The sequence below is a fragment of the Schistocerca serialis genome, chromosome 8 (genome assembly GCF_023864345.2).
Source record: "Schistocerca serialis cubense isolate TAMUIC-IGC-003099 chromosome 8, iqSchSeri2.2, whole genome shotgun sequence".
Taxonomy (NCBI): domain Eukaryota; kingdom Metazoa; phylum Arthropoda; class Insecta; order Orthoptera; family Acrididae; genus Schistocerca; species Schistocerca serialis.
The window spans coordinates 401,357,268-401,376,288 of record NC_064645.1 but is presented as its reverse complement, the minus strand read 5'-3'; the positions used below and the strand labels follow the sequence as shown (position 1 = coordinate 401,376,288).

The 19,021-nt window shown below is 41.5% G+C and overlaps 1 protein-coding gene across 1 annotated transcript in view; it reads left to right on the top strand.

The window, feature by feature from the left end:
• The window catches only part of LOC126416239 (endoglucanase A-like), a 47,136-nt gene extending 29,586 nt beyond the window's left edge, over positions 1–17,550 (top strand). The window contains exons 7-8 of the mRNA XM_050083849.1: positions 10,088–10,227; positions 17,337–17,550. Coding sequence (XP_049939806.1) covers positions 10,088–10,227; positions 17,337–17,550 — 354 coding nt within the window. The remainder of the gene's footprint in view (positions 1–10,087; positions 10,228–17,336) is intronic.
• The last annotated feature ends 1,471 nt before the right edge of the window (positions 17,551–19,021 follow it).

The following is a 19,021-nucleotide window of genomic DNA, read 5'->3' as shown; positions in this document are numbered from 1 at the left end:
TAACCACTGTGCCGTCTGGTATCTCACAGAAAGTACTTTAAATCCGGAATGTATTTTCAAGTAAACCAAAATGTTGCATTAAAATCTCATTAGCAGTACTGGTAAATGTTCTAATCGTGCAACTAACAAGCAAGAATGTACACACACAATTACACTGTGTCGTCTGTTCGCAATAACTTTAAATCTGACAAAGCGTACTATCAATGACACTGTGTCGTCTGTTCGCAATAACAATGCATTCGTAATTTCTGTTTAAATAATTTCTCTTGGTTCTTGGCTGGATATTTAACTTCAAACATTGTTGCATGGTAACAGTTTCTAAAGCATACTAGTAACGTGAAGTGAAACGTTTTATGGCAAAGACAAAGTTAAAAGGCAGATTATCTGTCAATAAATGGTTTTACATGAGAAATGTGGTGTAAACCTTTACTCTTCCTAGTACGCAGAGTTTCAACTTCAACGCAATTATCATGTGGTATACGTCGGATTCTGTAAGGTCCATTGTAAACTAGAAAGAATTTGTGACTCAAGTGTTTCTTCTTATGTGACAATGAATGAGCTTTAATGAGAACTTTCTGACCAATATACAATTTCTTTGCATTTGCTTTACCGTGTAGTTTTCTCCTTTTGTCTGCTGCAGATTTTATATTTTTTAGAGCCAAATCAATTATGTCTTTGTGTCGAAGTTTACGTGTATTCGGGAAAGGTACAAGCTCTCTGATTCTGTTCGGTGGTTCTTCATTCTTTAGTACAAGAGTAGGTGGTAAAGCAGTGGAATCATGAGGCATTTCATTCAGCACATTTTGAAATAAGTGTAAATATCTGTCCCAATGCTGATGCTTTCTGTGACAATAAAGTCTGCAAAGCTTATTGATTTCTTTCATAATCCGTTCAGATGGGTTACAATGTGGTGAGTACAATGAAATAAAAACAGGTTTGATTTTATGGTTGCGAAGCATGCGTGACCAAACAGCAGATCTGAATTGCGGTCCATTATCTGAAATGACTTTACTAACGTGTCCAACTTCACGTAAGAAATTTTTAACAAAGGCGTTGGATACAGACCGTCCAGTGGCTTTACGTAACGGTGTGAAAGAAACAAATTTTGAAGTAAGTTCAACAGCGACTAGAACGTACGAAAATCCATTAGATGTTCTGACAAGCGGTCCCAAGAGATCAACAGCAGCAAATTCTTTTAATTTAGAAGGAATGATAGGAAACAGCGGAGCACTATGGGAGATAGTAGATGGTTTCGCCTTTTGACAAAGTTTACAAATAGACAAGACTCTTCGAATTCTCTTTTCCATATTGTTAAAATAACAAGTCGTACGAAGAATATGATAACATTTTCGTCGGCCAAAATGTGCGTAGCTGAAATGAATGTACCAAATGAGCTTATTAACAAAATCGTCGGGAATGCAAAGTACCCATAGCTTGTCATCAACAGTGCAGCGTTTGAAGAGTATGTTGTTTCTAACCAGGTAATAATGCCGAATCTGAGTGTGTGTCTTTTCATGCCATTTACTTTTGATGTCTCTCCAAATCGGATCTTTATCTTGTTCATGAGCAATGTCTTTTAAAGATGTGGTGATGAAGTTTTCAAAGGCGACTTTCTGAATGTAAAGAATACTGAAATTTTTCTCGAGGTTGCCTTCTTTGTTACTTTTCTCAAGCCCAGCCGGTGCGCGTGACAGTGCGTCCGCAACAATGTTCTCCTTGCCGGGAATGTAGACTATTGTGAAGCGGAATTCTTGCAGAAACAATGCCCAACGTTTTAAACTGTCATGATTTAATTTTGAAGACATAAGAAATTGTAATGCACGATGATCACTGTATACTTTTACGTGCTTACCAGAAAGAAAGAAACGGAATTTGTTAAATGCCCAAACGATAGCTAAAGCTTCTAATTCAGTAACGGAATAATTTTTTTCAGATTTTGTTAGCACTCGGCTAGCAAAAGCAATGGTTTTCTGAATGGTAGTGTCATTTTCTATGGCTTCTTGAAATAAATGGGCACCAAGACCGACTTTAGAAGAATCCGTGCTAAGGCAGAAATCTTGTGACAGATCTGGATGAGCTAAGATTGGCGCGTGAAGTAACGCTTCTTTCAAAGAATTGAATTCCAACTGTGCTTGTTCGTCCCAGTTCCAAATAGCATTTTTTCCAGTGAGAGAACAAAGTTTTGGTGTAACAAGAATTTGCATATTCAGAAAACGACGGTAAAAATTTACGAGACCTAGAAAACTGCGGACTTGTCTTTTTGTGGATGGAACTGGAATGGCTCTGATTGCTTCTAACTTTTCAGGATCCGGCTGAATGCCTTCAGAAGAAATAATATGTCCCAAAAACTTCACCTTTGTCCTACCGAATTCAGACTTTTCCAAGTTAACTGTGATTCCAGATTCTGCAAAAATACGTAACAAACTGTTGAGGATGCGATTATGCAGTTCCCATGAAGCTTCTGCTATTAGAATATCGTCCACATATAAGGTGATGTGACGTTTTAAGAACTCAGGTAATATCGAATTTAGCCCGCGAATGAATGCTGCTGAAGAAATGTTCAAACCAAAAGGAAGTTTCCGAAACTGATAACAAACGCCGAAACAAAGGAAAGCTGTGTATTTTCTACATTCTGGATGAAGTTCGATCTGATAAAAGCTGGATCTGAGATCAATGGAAGACAACACTTTTACACCATTAAAATTTTGAAGAAGTTCTTCCATCGTCTGCGGCCTGTCTGTTTCAGGAATAATGATAGTATTGATTTGTCTCGAATCTAAGACAAGCCTGATCGATCCATTTTTCTTCTCAACAACATGTAATGGATTGTTGTATGAGCTTACTGCAGGCTCAATAATGCCCTCGTCGAGCATAGATTGTATTTATGTTCTAACACGGTCCCTATAATGTGCTGGAATTACATATGGTCTAACACAAAATTTAGTATGCTCACGAACACGAAATTGGTATTGAAATCCCTTGATTGTTCCTGTTTTATGATTAAAAACTGTGGAATGTTCTTGTAAAATCTCAAAAAGGTCCTGCCTATCAGTGTCATTACAATTCTCAATTGTTTGAATTTTATTCTGAATTAACTTATTAGTGTCAAATGCGCCGTCGACATCATCCCTGTCAGTACTTGCAGAGTGATTGTTAGTGTCTAGTTCCGTAGAAAATTCCGAACTGTTGTCTAACAGAAGGTAAAGCCGATTGATTTCTTCGTCATGGTTTGAGAGCCAATCTTCAAATTTCAAAGCTATTGACTTACCTTCCTTCTCTAAACCTATTTCAGCATCGTGAAAGTTTAAGATTGCTTTGTATTCATTCAAAAAGTCTACTCCCAATATAATTTCCGTCGACAATAATGGAACAATGAGAAAGCTCATAGAGAAGCTGTGGCTTTGACAATAGAATTCTAAGTTGGTTTGTTGGCGTACATCTACACTTTTTCCAAAGATTGCACCTTGTAATTTAATCTTACGTAACGGAAGTGTGGGACAATCGTTCGATTTGTTGCATTTGCTAAAGGCTGTTTCACTAATTACTGAAATGGGACTGCCAGAGTCAAGTACTGCCGTAAATTTTACATCATTTACTGTAATATGAATCACAGGATATGCAATATTGTTATGTTTTATGTCGTGTTCCTGGAGTAAGATGTCCCTAATGTCTTCCATTTTTACGTAATTACTAGCTACGGCAGCTGCGTCGTTAGTGTCATAAGAACGTTTTGTGGCTGCCAGCGGTGTGAGTCATTGCCTATTGTCTCTTTGTTGGCGAGCGTCGTTATTGGGATTTGGAGACCTAACTTCTACAAATTCACCGTGACGAGAGGGCCCTGCCCTGTTTAAATCCCGCCAGTTCTGATGCAATTCAGGTCTGTCGTTACGATCACATCGTCTGTCGTCATGTCGGTAGTTCCTGTAGTTCCTTTCTTGTCGGTTAAGTGGTGGAGAATTTCTCCCTGAATCGTAACTGCGCGTTGGACCGTTGCGTCTAAAGTTATTCTGTCTCCCTTGATAATAATTATCTTGGTTCCCAAATTGTCTGTTTCTCTGATTGTCTCTGTGATAGTCACTACTGCGGAGAGGTGATCTTTCCCTGTAATTATTACTACTCTGCCAACGGTTGTAATACGGGTGGTGTCTGTTTCGGTCACGATTTGTGTTGTGAGAATAGCCTTGTCGCGTCCAGTTATTATTTCTTTCATCGCGGAATTGCGACTGATGTGATCTGTAATTGTTGTGCTCCTGTGTTCCGCGATTGTCAGTGTCACTTTCCAGTTCTTGTAACAGTCCCTGAAAAGCTTCAATGTCGTCTTTGCAACGTCCTGCCAAAATAATATGTCGTAAATGTTCAGGTAATTTGATTAAGCAAATGCGGATGAGTTCTGAGGGGCTGTATGGGTTTGACAGGTACTGATTCTTGTGCAACATGTCTTCAAAATATTTCACAAGACTGGAGAATTCAGATTGTTCGAAATGTTTCATCATTATGATGCCATGTTTTACGCGGTCTTGTGTGGCTTGAGACCAATATGCTGAGAGGAAGGCATGGTAAAATTCTCCTTCACTGTGGCAATCGTGAATGACCGATCGCATTCTTACAGCTGGTTCATTCTCTAAGTAGCCACACATAAATTCTAATCTGTGCTCCAATGACCAGTTGGGAGGAAAACAATGAGAAAATTGATGGAGCCATGCTTGTGGATGAATGTCGTTGCCAGAATTCTTAAATGTTTTGAATTTACGTGTAGTAATGAACAGCTTATAGTCAAAATCATCACGTCGGCGAGTCGCATCTCGGTCATAGTTACGTCGTGTCGGCGGTTCCATCTCAAAATTCGGTGTACCTTGCCAATTTCTTTCATAATTACCGAAATGCCCTGTATTATTATTTTGTGGCTTTTGCGTATTTCTAAGTTCCTCTTCCCGTGTTGGAGCGCGAGTGTCTTCTGAAATACGTAATTCTTGTATTACCTGTGTCAGCTGATCTTGTACTTCCCGGATTTCTCTTTGGTGTTGCGTATCAATTTGATTCAGATTTTGTTTCAGTTTCCTAATTTGTTCGCTCTGTTCTGTGTCATTAAAGACTACCGGTTTTGCGTCATTCAGATTATCATCTACCTTCGTAGATAAATTATTTAGCTGATCCGAAAGTTCAACTACTTTCTCTGATAATGAACACATTTCCTCAGTGTGTTTTTCTGAACCAAGTTTCAGAGTGTCCATTTGTGTTGAAATCGAGTCTACTGTGTCCTTTAAGTTATCCTGAGTTTTTGCAAGTTGCGTAACCGAATCGGTAGATGCAACTGAGTCAAATTTAGCTTGCAAGGTCTCATGATTTTCATGAACAATAATTTGCAGTTCTTTTATGGCTGCTTCGTGATTCTGTAATGCATTTTCATGCCGCGAAAAAATAGGTTGAAAATGCTCACAAATTTGTGTTTTTACGTCATTACAGACTTTTTGACATTTCGATTCAATGTTATGTAACTCAGTAGTTAAATCTTCACGTGTTTGTTCAAGCGTGGTGTGAAGATTTTGTTCCATTGCGTCTAACTGTTGCTGTGTTTGTCTCTGATGTTGTTCCATTGTGTCTAACTTTTTAAGATTTTGTTCCACTGTGTCTAACTTTTTAAGATTTTGTTCCACTGTGTCTAACTTTCGAAGATTTTGTTCCATTGTGTCTAACTTTTGAAGCTTTTGCTGTGTTTGTCCCATTTGCTGTATTAATTGTAATAACAATGCACTGGTGTCTGGAACATGTTCCTCAGTGCTTTTCGGCAGTGAATTTGCACCGGCAACATTCACATTTTGACAAGCGGAAAATGTGTCTTGACTCATTTGAGAAAACGGTGAGAACCCAAAACCTGAGTCTACAGTATTCGCAAAATTGTGTCCTGTCATTCCCGATTCCTGAGGCAAGCTGTTGCCGACCGATCGATCGATAATGCGTCCCTCTTCACTAATTGTTTCACTGTCCACGCCATTGTTTGCCGCCTGCTCCATTTCCCTATGAACAGTTACCAAATTACTACTTTGAATGTCTGTTAATTCATTACTCTGCGGCGCCATCACACTGCTTTCGTCTTCACTGTCATTTCTCAGTTTACTTTGGAGCCTAGTATTACGTTTGTCACACGCCATTATTGTCACATTATTTCACACGATAACACAGAAAAGCACAATTTGAAGAGCAAAAATAAGAGAACACATTAACATAACACTGAAAATAATATCTAGTTAATTGCAGCTGCGAAATACTTGGTGCAAATCTACATGCATGCCACAACTGTTTTACTGTACAACAATGAAAGACTGCAACTACAAAGGAGATTTTCTCTACAATTACGCGCTAGCAATAAACAAAATCTACACTAATTACACAAACTACAAGAAAAAATCAGAAGATTCCAGTGAGGTATCCTAGGCTAAGGGTCGACGTATGAAACGTCCCCTTTGAACAATTATGCACGAGACTGTGCTTAAACTGACACACAATATTTTGTGAGCGCAACGCAATCTGACTTTCAAAATTCCCTACAAAAGAATGGCCCTGACTAACATTAAACTATACCTTTCACAAATCACTTACCTCACAAAAATCTTCGCTGCTCAAGCTACTGCAATACAGCGAGCGCCACTACTGCCAGCTAAATAAAAGATTCAAACTATGGAAGGCACTAAATACTGATAGGGATAGTTGGCAAATGAAAGATATTAATAGAGAACAAACAATGTATTTACCTTGATATCATCATGTATAAATATACCAGTTCATGACAAATTACAAATCTCCGCCATCTCTCTCCCCACATCCACCACTGCTGGCGGCTCACCTCCAACTGCGCAACGCTACGCGCTGTTCACAGCCAGCTGCCGCTGCCCAACACTACAATGGCAGACAACAATGCAAACTAGCCACAGACTGCACAGCCAGTGATTTTCATATTGAGCGCTACATAACGTTGCCAATAAGAAAACATAAACAGCCTACTTACAAACTCCATTGTACACTGAGTCGCTACTCCAAGAAATCATACAAGATTCACGACTTGATGAGATATAGCCATTATAGATTCTGCGATACATCAGTAAACGAACCAATATTTTACAGTCCTTTCAGTGTTCGAAATGTTATTGGATTAGGTATTTCTTTTACCGTAGAACAAGAATTGCTTCCTGGGATGGGGAATTCTAACTGGCCAGTCAGAAGTAAAAACTCTCTCTGGACAATTTTGGAGTCTACTCAAGTAGAGGACGGCAGAGAAGAGGGGAGAGAGAGAGAGAGAGAGAGAGAGAGAGAGATGCGGGCCTATGGATCTTTTGCTACTAGACCTTATGCGAGCCACTTAAGCGTCTTTATGTTTGTAATTATAGTTGGAAGAGCAGAGATCTACAAACAATATTTAATAAAAATTAAAAAGCAGTCTTGATAGCATAAACACATTTCTTCAGAAATGATGATTGGTTTCACTCTGATTTAGACAATCATCAGACCATAATCCAAAGGCGGCTGGTGGGGTAGGGCAGCAACCGTAGGTACGAGACGCGGATGTCAAACAGATCGGTTGACATCCGTGTCTCAGACACGGTTCCTTTTCCATGTCAACGCCTCTACCTAGCACGTTTTGAGTACGGCGAGTCTGATGATGGTCTAAAACAGATTGAAACCGATGACCATTTTTAAAGAAACGTGTTCAGGCTATCAAGACTGCGTTTTAGTTTCTGTTAAAATTCAGCGTATGCTGGGAGGTTGTTCAAGTCTTGGGTCGAATGCGTAAACGATGACGAAAATCGAGTCATAGCCTTTAACGCCTGAACCAGTTCTGCTACGCTGAGGGGGCATCACGATCACTAGCAGGTGTCTAAGTTTCATACGCTAGCCAACCACCACCTCGTGTGCAGATGCAGGAATGCACATGAGTAAATGTTCGCCCAGCACCGTTCCATTTGGATCAAGGAACGCAACACTTAGAAAAGTGACTATGAAGCAACTATTATAATATGCCGAGAGTATTCGTGTCTTCCATTTAATATTAGGGTGTGATGAGATAAGGTCCATTTCTTGAGAATATATTGCTGTGAAATTTAACTACAGTCAATCATGGTCCGAATAACATCAACAAAAGTTTTTCATTATCCCTTTATTTCTAAATTCATGCCGCAGAAAACGAAAATATCCTTTGAACCATGCATGTATATTAATTTTCAGTGCGTTTAGGGGGGTTTCACAGCACTCTTGAGAAACCTCCATAAGTGGTGGAACGTCCCCTTGCTCGGATTAGGCTTGAATCCGTCGTGCCATTCGATCAATGAGATCACAAAGAAAGCACTGGTGCAAATCGTCCCACTCCTCGATAGTGATTCTGCGTAAGCCACTCACAGTATGTGGTCGCTGTCGACTCCCTAAAACAGATCGTTTCAATCGATCCCACACATGCACGATAGGGATCATGTCCGGAGTATCGGCAGGTCACTAAATTCTGGTGATACCAGCATGTTAGGGGAACGTGTTCATGAAAATAGCACGATGAGCATCCGAGTTATCATCCAGCGAGATGAAATTGTCGCCAAGACTTTGGCTAAACGATACCCACCATTGAATGCAGAATCTCGTACCTGTACCGTCGATTAGTGAGTGGGTCGTCAACAGCCACAAGAAGTATACTGTGGTCTCATGAACCGCCACCCTAGGATATCACTCCAACGCCACCTTGTTGCACATGTGGGACAACAGTGTCGCAAGCTTAAGATATTACCGAATTGTTTCCCAACACGTTGTGTGCGATTATCTGGATGCAAACTGACCCAAATTTCGTCCAAACCCCCAACGTTAATCTTGGAGAGTCCATTCTGTGTGATTTCTAGCCCTCCTGTGACTTATTCCGTGGATTTCTGATGTACAATGGCGTGCTCGCCGTGCTCGTCTGGACTGGAGAGTCACATCATGCGATAGTCATGTGTACCGATAATGATGAGCAAGTGTCGAACGTGGACATCGTGTGCGGTGTAACTCCTCAACATTAAACTGGAACCGATTCCACGACCGCGCCACATCACTTTGACTCCGGAGCACAGGTGGAGCAACTTCCCTGGCTGACAAGCTTTCTTCTCGTAACGTGGTGATGCAGATCCGATGACTGGTCACTATTGTTGTTATATTGCTAGGGAAGGCCGAAATGCACGCTATAAGCTCACGCAGGATGGCGTGAGGTCTGAAACAGGATACGGAATGAATGCTATAAAGAAAAGTACGTAGCTGCTGGAATACTTAACTTTAATCCATCATTTGTATACATCGTTCTTGATGAGACATGCTTCATACGATAACTATCAATTGCTATGGCGCCTTGCTAGGTCGTAGCCATTGACTTAGCTGAAGGCTATTCTAACTATCTTCTCTGCAAATAAACGAGGCTTCGTCAGTGTTGCATCGCTAGCTAAGTCGTCCGTACAACTGGGGCGAGTGCTAGTACGTCTCTCGAGACCTGCCGTGTGGTGGCGCTCGGTCTGCGATCACTGACAGTGGCGACACGCGGGTCCGACATGTACTAATGGACCGCGGCCAATTTAAAGCTACCACCTAGCAAGTGTGGTGTCTGGCGGTGACACCACAATTGTCTTTCGTGTAATGATGGGTGTTCATTCTACTGTCCCACAGACGTCTCTGATGTTTTGCTTTCAACTGAAATGCTGCAGTCCATTCGAGCGCGGCGCCCTACGTATGTTGCGCTTAATTGGGAGTATGTTCAGAAACAACATCAGGATCAACATACATATCGGTACAGGAACAGACACACTTGCAGGACATACCTGTATAGGGACGATAGAAAACTTTTGTTGATGTGTGTAGATAAAATGAAATAAAATATATTCCTACTGCTGACAAAGTTGTTGACGGATAATGCCTTTTATCGACAGGAATGTAATTAATTTTTTAGACTGAATAATGTAATAAATTGTTTACTTCCTAAATATCTTTCCAGACTGTGCTTATCAAAAGTTCTACATAAATAAGATTCCGATCCCATGGCTAACAACAGACACTTTACTAAAATATCTATTCTCTTGACATTTCTCAGGCAGCAGCGCTGGGCATCAACACGGAGGAGAACCAGGCGCTGGCCAAGGAGCAGATCGGCTACATCCTGGGGGACACCGGTCGCAGCTACGTCGTCGGCTTCGGCGAGAACCCTCCAGTCAGACCCCACCACCGCGCCGCGTAAGTAGCCAGCCCGCCGTCTTCAGCCCGTTCCTTGTCGCATGGTGAAGCCCACGCTATTAACCACAGCTCAGTGGCAGCGGTTCGCCTGCGTTAGCACATCAGCGTACGAGTACTAGCTTCTCCTTCCGCGAATGGGTGAAATTTATCGTACTGATTCCTCTTTGAGTTTTCGGCAGCGACAGAAGGGTAGCAGTACTAGTTAATAATTTGTTGTGTTAGGAACAATTCTTCTTCATATCTTTTTAGATAAGTGGAAAGTGTCCCAAACTATTTTCTTTAGAACTTTGGTGAATCTAAGAAGTGATTTGTTCACTATTATTAGACAGGCATCCATGCCAATTTCATAATTGCGAAAGTAACTCTGCCTGTTACGCTTTCACAACTTAACTGCTGAACCGATTTTGAAAAAAATTGGTCTGGAGATAGCTTTCACGCTGAGGAGGAACATAGACTACTATATTTAAGTGTGTAGTTCAACATATTCATTGATTTGAAGAGTATAACCCAAAATATGGAACAATAATTACTCTTTGGAAAGTGGCTCTGAGCACCATGGGACTTAACAGCTGAGGTCATCACTCCCCTAGAACTTAGAACCACTTAAACCTAACTAACTAAGGACATCACACACATCCATGCCCGATGCAGGATTCGAACCTACGACCGTAGCGGTCGCGCGGTTCCAGACTGAAGCGCCTAGAACCGCTCGGCGACACCGGCCGGCTTCTTTGGAAAAGCTATTTACTCTAAAACTTTTGAACTTCATCTTAGTTGAGAAAATGCTTTTAATGTTTAACATGTTCTACATAGTAAGATTCAACGTAATGACTATAATGTTTATACAATCCTCTAGATGTTTAATTCACACTTCCATACTAATACCAGTCACAAAACTATCACACTTTAGTCGGTGAGCGTCATGCGTACCTTATAGCTCCTTTGTTGAGTTAGAGTTTCCGTGAACAGCGTGTTGTCATCTGGTTAGTGTCACTGTTTCACGATCATGGTTATCCATGATCAATTCCCGCCAGGTCTTTTCTTCCCCCTCTCGCGTTTGGACGTTTACGTTGCCTTACCATCATCATCAGCCTCGACGTGCAAGTAACCGGCGTGGAGTCAAACGGAAAGACTTGCACGAAGCTCCCAAACATCCCAACCATGGTCTCCCGGCCAATGAACCTATACACAAATTTTATTCCGTTTCGCTCATAGGCGAGCGCACCCATGAGTAGTAGCATGAACACAATACTTATACAATCGTCAACATATTTAGTCCATGCCAATTCCTACTTCCATACCAATAATATAAATGCAAAAGTAGTTATATCTGTTACGTTTTCACGACTAAACCACTGCACCGATATCCATGACATTCGGCATGAGACAATTTGAACCCTGATGAAGAAAATGGGCTAGTTTACAAAGCGTGTAGTGCAAGGTATTTACTGATTTGAAGAATATTACGCAAAATCAGGAAAAATATTTTTGCTCCGGAAAAGTTATTTATTCTTTCAGTTTTCAACTTGATCATATTTGTAGAAATGCTTTTGTTGATTCATGCCTTCCACGTAATATGATACAACGAATCAATACAATGTTTATTCAATTCTCAACATGTTCAATCCGCACTTCCCCACTAACTCCAGTGTTAATTGCGAAAGTAGCTCACTCTGTTACATTATCCTACGGTATTTAGTATAGATATAGCTTGAACCCTGGGAAAGACTACTGGATTCCTTGTTAAGTTGTATCTTTTTGAGTATTACTGACATTTTTAACTATAGTATACCTCAGTGGCATGCAGACGACAATGGCGCAAAGTTGGCGGCTCTTAGTGTATAGATTATTCCGTGACAGTGCAGATCCAATGACACTGAGCTCGTGGTTTGTAATATTGAATTGCTGCATCATCTGGCATAGTTGGGGAGATTTGGTGGAGATTCAACAGTAACAATCACAGTTTAGCCGCTGAGCGTCATGCGTCGCTTAACAGCCCCTTTGTTGAGCTAGAATTCCCGTGAACACCTTGTGGTCATCCGATCAGCGTTACTGTTTCACTATCATGGTTTTCCAGGCTCAGTTCCCGCCAGGTCTTTTCTTCTTCCGCTCGCGTTTGGATGTATGCGTTGCCTTAACATCATCATCACCCTCGAAGGACGGGAACCCTGAGAGCCATATTTAAAGCTATTACTACAAGCCTCACAAACGTAAGTCTGATGTAACGTATATTTGTAGGAATCTCGAGCTGTGAAAATTACTCGAATCTAACAAAATTTAGATCAATCTCGTATCCGCCGAACTCGGATGCAGCACGTCAGGTGGCCTTAAGAGCTACAGAGACATTAGAACATTCACAAGCCAGTCGCATTTTAGACGTTCAGCGTCACGCATCCCTAGTAGCTTCCAAGACACTTGTAGACTCACAACGACGGCTTCATTTAAAGTTGAACGACAAACGTAGAATCGTACCTTTACATCTGGAACGCAGGAGGCTTTTGGTGTAGCACCATTTGATTATATATTTACTGACTACGTTAATCATGAATTAGTCATCGTAGGGGGATTGATCAAAAATGTAGGCAGCATGAAACATTAAAATGCAAGGTTGTTATGTGTTGCTTTGGTGGTAAAATCTCCATCCAGTATTAGATAAGCCAGAGGAACCACTAAACACACTACTTCTGCGCGAATGTTATGAATCGAACCATTTTTTAACTATAACTGGAAAATATCAGGCATGCTTTCAGATTCGATATGCAGAAAAACCACAGAAACATTTCCTTTATGTAACTACGTAGTGGCATTGCATACATTTTTATACGCCACTGTAACACAGACATCTCGTAAATTTACTAGCTAACTTACTCAGCATAATTCATCTTAACAAAACTACAAATAAGCGAGCGAAACAGAGGGTAACAGGTAGTCTAATTATATATCCGTTGTAAATAGGTTCTACGGTTGTTGCTGTGAAACTCCCTAAATACTTGAAAGTGAATCTGTCTACAGCCAAAGGTACAACACATCTGATTTTCTTCCTTACGACCCGGTCTTCCGTCTTTTCTTCACTTACACGTAATCATCTAATCTCAGCGCAATAGTTATACATGATTATAACTAGTAATGTTTGGAACTACTTATCACTGCAACATCATCTGCATACGAAAGGCACCGAGAGAGGTGGCGCAGTGGTTAGACACTGGACTCGCATTCGGGAGGACGACGGTTCAAGCCCGCGTCCGGCCATCCTGATTTAGGTTTTCCGTGATTTCCCTAATCACTCCAGGCAAATGCCAGGATGGTTCCTCTGAAAGGGCACGGCCGACTTCCTTCCCCATCCTTCCCTAATCCGATGAGACCGATGACCTCGCTGTCTGGTCTCCTTCCCCAAGAAACAACAACAACATACGAAAGGCTAGTAATTTTCGCCTCCTGCAATTGTATGCATTGTGAGTTAGTTTTAGTAAATTCAGTATCAATCTACTCTAAGATGCTTGTAAATGAAATAGGTGAAGTGGCGTGCCCCTGTCTCAGCTCAGAGTAGTCTCCAGTCAGTTCTCCAGTTAAGGGTATCAGCCTCTTTAATAGGCAAATCGACAGGGTTTTAAAAGTGTCATCGAGTAAACTAATTACTCCGTAGATATTGGACACAAATAAAAGCCGTGTAAATGTTGTTTTCCGCTCCCAGTTATGGTTTCTACCCCCAGAGCGTTTCAGTTAAATTCCATAGTTCTTATTCGAGTTGTGGTGCTCCATTCTTTAAAAATTCAGCGTATAGCAGGTCTTCAGCATAAGCCTCGTTATTCTTTAATTTCTTTATTGTTCGCTGTATTTTGTTCCCTGATGAGATGGTGAATTGTACATCAGCTGTATCAAGTTCTTCAGTTGTAAAGCAGGACTGTGGACCACTGTAATTAAGTACTTACGAAAAGTACGTCTTTCATTTTTTTGTGTCATTCTTGTTGGGTAGTATTTTCCCATGCTGATAATTAATAAACTAATCCCTTTTCGTTAATTTACCAGTATACTAAAGATAATTTTTGGACTTGTATATGAAGAAGATGATATGGAATGGAGGATAAGAAAAAAATAAAGACTTAAAAGAATTGTACAAACACCAAAACGTCGTCGAAGTGCTAACGAAGAGAAGCCTGAACTTGGCAAGCGAATATCGAGAACGATGGAGGAAAAACTACCTAGAATAGAATTCTGCAGAACAAAAGATGGAACGGAAAGTCAAACATATCTTCTATTTACCTCTCCAGTTTCTCCTACGTTGCTGATATTGTTATATGGGTTGAGGCCATGTCAGCGGTAGTTGGCCGTGTGCCATTCCTGCCGACAACACTCCTGCTGGGACAGAGTCTGCCTGCCCTGCCTCTCTGCTTCTGAGTACATCTACGTTGAAGTATGAGAAACTTCTCTGAATGTTTGCGCAGTGCATATCTGAGGCGGGACGTTGCTACCAACGCGATACGTGCCTACCTGGATATGGAAAAACCCCTAAAAGCCATATCCAGGCAAGCCGACTCAGCAGCCTTCGTATTTGATATGCGAAGAGGATTCTGGCCGGGACAGTCACACCTCCCCGTATCCTCGAAGCTATGCTTTAACGCACTCGGTTAGCTGGCACATCGGAAGCCCAAACATGTGGATAAAAGAAAAGTAACCAACTGGAAAAAAAGTTGTCGCTGAGGGCTTAAAGTAACAAGAAACGTGGCCGTTCAACCACAGGGAGGAGGCGAATGTTCTAGACCAAAACTTGTTTGGGCAATGAAATTTAAGTACATGATGTCGTAACCTATGAGGGAAGATTTATCAGTGAGCACCTTTCAGCCTTCCTGTGAAATGCACAATTCAAAGAATGGAGTGCAGTCCTGTCATAAATAATGTGTGCAACTAACGGGGCCAAACGATTCTGAACGCAGAGTTACGGCATTTTGTTGTAATGTACGCAATGAAACTGGATGCTGTTGCTTAGAAAACGTTTTTATGAGCAGGGGTCCCCGATTACTTTAAGTACGGGAAATTGTAATCAAAGGTTTCCAGACATAATAGGAATGATTACTGCAAAGAAAAAGAAACTGTCGTGGTCATTCAAAAGTAATTTTGAATCATAATACAGCAGTCCACAACTAACAACTGTCAGTTGGCCTCTGAACCAATATTGGTGTTCTGGTCTCCGTTCGTCTTGAGCAGTATAGAAAGTATTATCATATTTTCTGTCATCTGAAACTGTGTTGGTCTTGTTAATATTGTTATTTTTCACGGTGGAGTTACGCATAATGATTGTGTAATCCGTTGGGAAACAAGGAGGTGGAACAGACCAATGTAGAGCAAACACTGAAAAAGTACTTTTTTGAATACAATTTATAGAGCTGCTATAACGTAAAATTCTACAACAGTCTGTATTGTAAAAGACAGATACGGCTTGCCAAATGTGTTCACGCGGGATACGTTCGTCTTTGTTATGAATTAACCCGTTGCTAACGGCTAACTTGTTGCAGAGGAGAAATGACACTATGAAAAACTACTGGACCCTGAAGTGTTATGTGCACGCTGGGCTACTTTCAGTTGTATAACTTTCGATTTAAGGAATTAGTATTACATGACAGCTTTCCAGTACGAGATATCGCTGGATTACCGCGCTAATATAAAAATATTCCCAAAATCATGTGTCACTTCTTTTTCCTCATCGGTAATTCAGTTTCATACGACCAATCTGCCATGACTCCCTCTCCTCTGGCAAGTTCTATATCTTCATCTCAGAGTAGCATTTACAGCAAACGTCCTCAATTATGTGTTGGATGTACTTCAATCCCCTACAGTTTTTACCCTCTACAGCTCGTTACAGCTCCTCTGCAGTTAGTATGTCTTATTATCCTGTCTGTTCTTCTCGTTAAATTTTCCCATATGCCAGGTGATCAAAAAGTCAGTATAAATTTGAAAACTGAATAAATGACGGAATAATGTAGATAGAGAGGTACAAATTGAAACACATGCTTGGGATGACATGGGGTTTTATTAGAACCACAAAAATACAAAAGTTCAAAAAATGTCCGACAGATGGCGCCTCATCTGATCAGAATAGCAATAATTAGCATAACAAAGTAAGGAAAAGCAAAGATGATGTTCTCTGCAGAAAATGCTCAATATGTCCACCATCATTCCTCAACAATAGCTGTAGTCGAGGAATAATGTTGTGAACAGCACTGTAAAGCATGTCCGGAGTTATGGTGAGGTATTGGCGTCGGATGTTGTCTTTCAGCATCCCTAGAGATGTCGGTCGATCACGATAAACTTGCGACTTCAGGTAACCCCAAAGCCAATAATCGCACGGACTGAGGTCTGGGGACCTGGGAGGCCAAGCATGACGAAAGTGGCTGCTGAGCACACGATCATCACCAAACGACGCTCGCGAGAGATCTTTCACGCGTCTAACAATATGGGGTGGAGCGCCATCCTGCAAAAACATCGTACGTTCCAGCAGGTGTTTATCAGCCAGGCTGGGGATGATGCGATTCTGTAACATATCGGCGTACCTCTCACCCGTCACGGTAGCAGTCACTGACGTTTTGCTGTCCAGCGCTATCCATCGGACATTTTGTGATCTTTTTCTTTGTTCTAATAAAACCCCTTGTCATTCCAAGCATGTGTGTCCATTTTTACCTCTCTATCTACATTATTCCATGGTGTATTAAGTTTTCAAATTTATACTATAATACCCGGTATTTATATACTCGCCATTTCTGCGCGGAAACTCGTTTCGTATCTTATGATTCCACATAACTTTCATCATACTTCTGTGGGGCCACATGTAAAACGCTTCGGTTATCGTCTTCTAAACTTCCCTCGTAGTCCACGCAGAGCTATGCTTCAGACGTTAGTTTCTGCTGCAAAAGATATTTGTACCAACCATAGCCGAAACATCTGTAGATAATTAGTGAAGAAACACAAATGGGTTTTGGACAAGAAGGAATCGTCCAGATATATTTAATTATTAATTAGTTCCGTTGTTCCGACTGCTCATATTTCTTGACTCTCATGCTGAAGCTGAACTGGAAGTGTAAATTTCTGACCTCTTGTATGCTGCTCTGTGTTGGCAGGTCTTGCCCCGACGCGCCCGCGACTTGCGACTGGACGCAGTACAGCACGACGGACCCCAACCCGCACGTGCTGTACGGCGCCCTGGTGGGGGGACCGGACGCCAATGACGCCTACTACGACGACCGCACTGACTACCAGCACAACGAGGTCGCGCTCGACTTCAACGCTGGATTCCAGGGGGTTGTGGCGGCTCTCGTACAACTCGGACTCTGAGCCATTCCCTCTCACAGATGTCCCACAATAAACTAAACGCATAGCACAACTTAGATGTTGCTTCTCTTTGTATTAACCTTCCATACATTTCAATTCCAGCAGCGAGCGATCGCCCACGGCTGGAATGACATCCACAGCGCATGATCTACTTTGCTAGCCATTAGAATAGCAGCGACAAGAAGGCGACGTGCAACACAAACAAAATCAACACCAAGTGTACTACATGCTTGGATATGCACATTATTAAAACAGCACAAAAAAGACAGCAATAATGTCATCTACATTCTGCACATGGCTAAGTATCATACCGTGTGTTTTCACTAAAAAATTGTATTTGAATCTTGTCTCTTTCTAAGATGATCATGACATTAGGGGAAATGTCTAACACTGTCGAATTTTGACAACGACAAAATCGTAGAGTTTGTAGTTTAGCTTCACGCTTTGGCTGGGATACGACGACCATCATACCAGTATGGTATCGATGGATTAAGAAGAGCTATACAGAACGCACGGCCCCAAGCGACTAGCGCCAGAGAGCACATTCACTGTTGGTTGGCTATGTAGGATCGTACAGCAACGCCATGTAGCCTGAGTAAGGAAATGAGATTGATTTTAGCGAAGCATGTGCCCACACAGTCAATCTGGAGCATCAGTGACTGTCAGCAGGACGACCATTGTTGAGGACATAGAAACCTATCAGCAGTGAGGGTGGCCAACAGCAGAGCGCCCGAAGAGAACACTGGAGACAGGAATGGCTCTATGCCATCGTCTCGTACGAGTTCCGGTTATTCCTACACTATGGTAATGGATGTGTCCATGTGTGGCGTCTTTGAGTAGAACGAATGTTGATAGATTTCGTTTGCCACCGTTCTATGGACCCAACGTGCGATATCATGTTGTAGTGCGACGTTAGATGAACTTCATAATCACCTGTGGTTCGCACAGCCAGCATATGTTACGTGGAAAGCCCGGTAATCATGCCTTATCTTCGAAGTCTGCGAAGTATTGTATTTCAACAAGGTAATGTCACATAGAATTTTGCTCTTGCTGTCCTCACATACCTCGACACACGGGGTTTTGGCGTGTTCTCTGACACTTTAAAAACATCTCATACGGATTGCGTAGACACTGACAAGCCACCTCTCACCAGCCATATAATCTATGAACTGTGACGTAACGTTAAAGCGATTTGGGTGACGTATCCGTTTGACTCTATGCCCAGCATTATCAGAACAAATCTATATTTCGCCTAATGCGTATACATGAAGGAAGGTAAATTCATTACTTGGTATCCTTCTGGCATTTCAATTTTAATGGGCAGTGGTGTGCCTAGTAGTTTGTATTTACAAAGGCATGACATCTAAGAGATCAGTTACAGGATCCTCTAAGAAAGGAATGAATGATCCTGTATAGAAAAAGAAAACGTGTCCTCAGTAAACTGTCTGAGGAGAGCTCTTACTTGCCGTGTGTG